This window comes from Scomber japonicus, chromosome 2, assembly GCF_027409825.1.
Source record: "Scomber japonicus isolate fScoJap1 chromosome 2, fScoJap1.pri, whole genome shotgun sequence".
In the NCBI taxonomy this organism is placed as follows: Eukaryota; Metazoa; Chordata; class Actinopteri; order Scombriformes; family Scombridae; genus Scomber; species Scomber japonicus.
This window is the reverse complement of record NC_070579.1, coordinates 2748162-2753820: the sequence shown is the minus strand read 5'-3', so window position 1 is coordinate 2753820 and position 5659 is coordinate 2748162. Positions and strand designations below refer to the sequence as shown.

Here is a 5659-nt window from a genome sequence, read left to right as displayed (position 1 = left end):
ACTGTAGTACAGTTTGAGGTACTAGTACTTTACTGAAGTACAGTTAGAGGTACTTGTACTTTACTGCAGGTACTACTACTTTTACTGTAATACTGCATACTACATCACTATAATACTACAGTACTTTTACTGTAATACTGCAGTACTTTAACTGTAATACTGCAGTACTTTTACTGTAATACTGGATACTACATCACTCATAATACTGCAGTACTTTTACTGTAATACTGCATACTACATCACTCATAATACTGCAGTACTTTTACTGTAATACTGCAGTACTTTGACTGTAGTACTGCATCATGTATCAGTGTGTATTAAAGAAGTAAAGACAGTAAAGGTCAGAGTCAGATGATGAGACAGAGAAGAGGAACTCAGGGAAACAGACTGATCTCTGATAAAGTTGCTGTCTGGCCAGCGGTGAGTCAGCAGCATCGTCTCCTCTCAGAGGCTCGACTCTCTCCGGTCGAAGCTGCACAGCATCATGACACGGCTCGCCTCGCTCGACCAGTCAGCTGATGGAAGAGAGAGAGAGAGAGAGAGAGAGAGAGAGAGAGAGAGAGAGAGAGCGAGAGAGAGCGAGAGAGAAAGAGGGGGGGAGAGGAAGAGGAAGAAGCCGCTGTGAACAATGCGTCCTGTTTTTCCAGCAGTGGCCTCGGCCGCTGCAGGCAAATGTGCAGGAGCAACGAACTGTTTCCATCCTGGACGGCGTTCACACATGAGCTGCTCTCAGGCAAATCTACAGCAGAGAGGAGGAAGAGGAGGAGGAGGAGGAGGAGGAAGAGGAGGAGGAGGAGGAGGAAGACAGCAGGGTTACATGAAGTTTGTGATTTCAGCAACTTTCAGAGGGGTCAGAAGGGGACACAATCAGCACATCTCCAGCTCTATGTTAATATTCTCTGTTTTGACTGTTCCTTCCTTCCTTCCTTCCTTCCTTCCTTCCTCCCTTCCTTCCTTTTTTCCTTCCTCCCTCCCTCGTTCCTTCTTTCCTCCATCCCTCCTACCTTCCTTCCTTCTTTCCTCCTTCCTTTCCTTCGTCCCTTCCTTCTTTCCTCCCTCCCTCCCTCCTACCTTCCTTCCTTCCTTCTTTTCTCTGTCCTTCTTTTCTCCCTTCCTCTTTTCCTTTCTCCCTCCCTCCCTCGTTCCTTCTTTCCTCCCTCCGTCCCTCCTACCTTCCTTCCTTTCCTTTCCTTCCTCCCTTCCTTCTTTCCTTTCCTCCTGTCCTTCCTCCCTCCTTTTCTTCCTTCCTTCCTTCCTTCCCTTTCTTCCCCCTACAGTGGTTTGTGATTTCAGCAACTTCCACAGCCCACAGGAGGAAATATTCTTCACATCTGCAGCTCTATATTAATATTCTGAGTCTCTACTGGAATATCTTTACATGATTTCCAGTTAAAAACTCCTTATGTATCTTCTACTGGTCCTTTATGCAGCCGCTCAGTTCAGCCTCTGTCTATTAACAGGCCGTTTTAGCTCCTGTCTTTTTAAGACCCGATTTTGTTAACTTGCTCAAATTTAGTTCATTTGGCTCATTTTCTTTTGTGCTTCTACCATCAGTCAGTAGGTTACATAGTTAGATCATGCCTGTTTTATTCGTGTTTATTGATTAAATACGATCCTGAGTCTTCGCAGGTTGTTTTATTTTGAAAATTGACCTGTATGCTTGATGCTGTTTCTGTGTCTTCTCCTGTCTCTTTAAGCAGTTTGTAGTAGATTGATTTCCAGTTAAAAACTCCTTATTTATCTTCTACTGGTCCTTTATGCAGCCGCTCAATTCAGCCTCTGTCTATTAACAGGCTGTTTTAGCTCCTGTCTCTTTAAGCAGTTCTTAAAGGACTGAATGGGCGTCGTCTATGGTCCAGTGTCCATTTCTTATAATACAAACATGTACAAACTGTATCTGCATGAGGTCAAATTAAATTATCTTTTAGTTGTTGTCAATCATGTTTCACTTAATTTTGTTTTTGAGGTAACTGACCAGAATAAATGGTAAATGTATGTACTTATATAGCGCTTCTAGTCGTTATCATAAAACTTTTACTTTAAATCTAAAGCAGCATCTTTGTTTTTTATTTGATCACTTGGAGAAAAAAACTCAAACTTTCTACACACATTATTAAACTAAGCAAAACCTTTCCACATGTCTAACTCCTCCCATCTGTTAGATACAGAACAACATTTACTTCATGATATCTGATAATAAACCTGTTCATGACAGGAAGGAGCAACACTGAAAAAACCAGACAGACAGCTTCAACGTCACTCTGCTGAAACGAATCTTAACATTAATCAGAGGACAGCAGAGCTGCAGTCGAGTCTCTCCACTTCTGTCCAAATATAAATGAAACTGAGTTCATCAAGTCTTTCTCAACAACACAGCAGAGTCTCTGCCAAACACTGGTGAGTACAACTGATCATATTTAATGTTTCAACAACCAGCTTTAACACAGGAGACAGGAAGTTCATCTCTTTTCATTTCATACTGACACTTGTGAGATTGTTTACAGTATAACTGCAGCTGCTTTTACAGACTCAGTAAAAAACACTTTAAGTGTTTTTAAGTCTCTGTCAGTTCTCAGGACTTTTGTAAAGTGTAACTGAACCTCTGTGGTTTGGAGTTTAGCTTCACTGCTATTTCCTGATCTTTGACTATTTACTGATCACTTCCTACAGACACATTCTGTTTCCTGTAGCTGTTTCACATTAATAGCTTTCCACTGGTGAACTAGCAGGACACTTTTATTGTGAAGCAGCAACAGGAAATAAAATCTGTTTGTCACCAAGTCAGCAAAAGCTTTGTTAGCAGTGAGATTCTTCAATAATAATTCTTCTCTACAACAAGATATGAACATATTCTGTGATATTTTATCAGTGGATCAGATTGTATTGAGTAATAGTAAAAGCACAAACAGCCACAATGAGCTGTTAGATAAAGAGCTGCAGATGAGTCTCTGACTGTAGTTTGTACAAACCAGCACATGTCCAACATTAAGTGTTGACTTCTTCCCACTCCCTTTCTGTTAGGTGTAACTTCACAGTTTTCTTGTTTTAGCTTGATTTGATGAAAGTACTTCTCGCCCTGTTGAAACATGCCATGTTTAATTCTAAATTATTTTACCTAATATAATGCACTATATTTGAACAGTAACCATGCATTTTTCTTTTTAAACAAATACAATGAAAATGTTTTTCTTTCTTTCACTCTACATGTGTAGATATGTCTGCTGCCAGCTGTCTGAGATCTGAAGATCAGTTTCGGTGCTCCATCTGTCTGGATGTGTTCACTGATCCAGTCAGCACACCATGTGGACACAACTTCTGCAAAAACTGCATCAATGAACACTGGAACAGTAATGACCAGTACCTGTGTCCATTGTGTAAAGAGACTTTCTACACAAGACCTGAACTTCACATCAACACTTTCATCTCTGAGATGGTTTCTCAGTTCAGACAGGAAGCTCAACAGAAAGCCAGCAGCAGCAGCTCAGAGCAACAAGCTGCCAAACCAGGAGAAGTTCCCTGTGATGTCTGTACTGGAACCAAACTGAAGGCCCTGAAGTCCTGTCTGGTGTGTCTGACCTCCTACTGTGAGACTCACCTGGAGCCTCATCTGACAAAGTCAGTCCTGAAAAGACATCAGCTGATCGACCCTGTGGAGAACCTGGAAGACAGGATGTGTATGAAGCATGATAAACCTCTGGAGCTGTTCTGTAAGACCGACCAGACATGTGTCTGCATGCTCTGCTCTGTTTTAGACCACAAGACACATGAGTTTGTTCCTCTGAAAGAAGAATATGAAGGAAAGAAGGCAAAGCTGGGGAAGACAGAGGCTGAAATTCAGAAGATGATCCAGAAGAGACGACTGAAGATTGAAGAGATCAAACACTCAGTTGACCTCAGTGAGGAAGCTGCAGACAGAGAGAAAGCAGAAGGTGTTCAGGTCTTCACCGCTCTGATGCAGTCTGTTGAGAGAAGCCTGAATGAGCTCATTGAGACGATTGAAGAGAAGCAAAGAACAGCAGAGAAACAGGCTGAAGACTTCATCAAAGAGCTGGAACAGGAAATCTCTGAGCTGAAGAAGAGAAGCTCTGAGGTGGAGAAGCTCTCACACTCTGAAGACCACCTCCACCTCCTCCAAAACTTCCCATCCCTGAAAGCTGTTCCACCCACCAAAGACTGGACAGAGGTCTGCGTCCATCCATCATCATATGAGAGGACTGTGGTGAGAGCTGTGGCTCAGCTGGAGGAGACGCTCAGTAAACAGATGAAGAAGCTGCTTGCTGAGCTCGAGCTGAAGAGAGTCCAGCAGTATGCAGTGGATGTGACTCTTGATCCTAATACAGCATATCCTCATCTCATCCTGTCTGCTGATGGGAAACAAGTAAAATATAGTGATGTGAAGAAGAAACTCCCAGACAACCCAGAGAGATTTACACATTATTGTATTGTGTTAGGAAAGCAGAGTTTCTCTTCAGGCACATTTTACTTTGAGGTTCAGGTTAAAGAGAAGACTAGATGGGCTTTAGGAGTGGCCAGAGAGTCGATCAACAGGAAAGGAGACACCACGCTGAGCCCCCACAATGGTTTCTGGACTATATGGTTGACAAATAGAAATGAGTACGAAGCTCTTGCTGGCCCTCCAGTCGATCTCTCTCTAAAGTCTGACCCTCAGAAGGTGGGGGTGTTTGTGAATTATGAGGAGGGTCTGGTCTCCTTTTATGATGTAGATGCTGCAGCTCTTATCTACTCCTTTACTGGCTGCTCCTTCACTGAGAAACTCTACCCATTCTTCTGTCCATATCCTAATGATGGTGGTAAAAACTCTGCCCCTCTGATCATCTGTCCTGTCAATCAAACTGAGTAATCACCTTTTTATTTCATGAGAGTAAATATTAACATTCAGTGTCTCTGTGCATTGTACAACTTCTGATCAAATTCACACAATTTTAATCCCAGTTCTAGTTAAAATCAAAGTTTCCAAAGAAACCAAAAGTCTCAGGCTCCATCTTTGTACTGTAAATGTGAGGTTTTACTGCTATTTTTGCTATATATATTAGAAATTGAATATGTTTTGGTTCTTGGACTTACTATCGTTTTCTGACCTTTTATGGAGTAAATATCAATCAAAAAGATATTATATTGATAATGGCAATAATCATTAGTTGCAGTAATAGTTGATTAACTGAATATATGTTAATGTACATCATTTATATTTGACGTTTGGTTTGTTATCGGCCACTTTGCCATTTTCTGTTTGTTTGAATACTGATGAGATTGATTATGATTTAAATAAATCTGTAAATATGTGATTGTAAAGAAACCAACAGTAAACTAAACTAGGTGTGTAGTTTTAATGTGATGCTTTAACAACATGACCTGAGTAAGCAGTGACTTGTTGAACACCAAACACTAAAAATAAAGCCTGGTTTACAGAGAAGCTGTGTTTGTGTTTCTGTTACAATTCATTAACAATCACTAATGTTTTTACTGCTTTATTTAACATACACTTATTAGTCTACATTATGCAGCTTTGTATTATCATATTTCATTATTTTTCTCTCTGGCGACTGAGAAGTCCACTCCAGAACATTTCAGTATCTGTTTCTCACCCTAGCATTAGTCGACTTGGAGGCGTGCTTGGGATCATTGTCTTGTTTGGAAA

The 5659-nt window shown here is 41.0% G+C and overlaps 1 protein-coding gene across 2 annotated transcripts; it reads left to right on the top strand.

Annotated features, from left to right (window-relative positions):
* Window positions 1-3214: 3214 nt before the first annotated feature.
* LOC128373344 (E3 ubiquitin-protein ligase TRIM39-like) lies at window positions 3215-5031 on the top strand. Of its 2 annotated transcripts, XM_053333649.1 has the most exons (2): window positions 3215-3441; window positions 3478-5031. In XM_053333649.1, the coding sequence occupies exons 1-2, from the start codon at window positions 3215-3217 to the stop codon at window positions 4859-4861; spliced, it is 1611 nt and encodes a 536-aa protein (XP_053189624.1). In that variant the 3' UTR covers window positions 4862-5031. The 2 variants fall into 2 exon arrangements, with proteins under 2 accessions (XP_053189624.1, XP_053189616.1); XM_053333641.1 differs by having other exon boundaries at window positions 3215-5031.
* Window positions 5032-5659: the final 628 nt, after the last annotated feature.

What these genes read in the sequence shown, in the direction of transcription:
- LOC128373344 (XM_053333641.1), top strand. Translation starts at nt 3,215, where the DNA reads ATGTCTGCTGCCAGCTGTCTGAGATCTGAAGATCAGTTTCGGTGCTCC.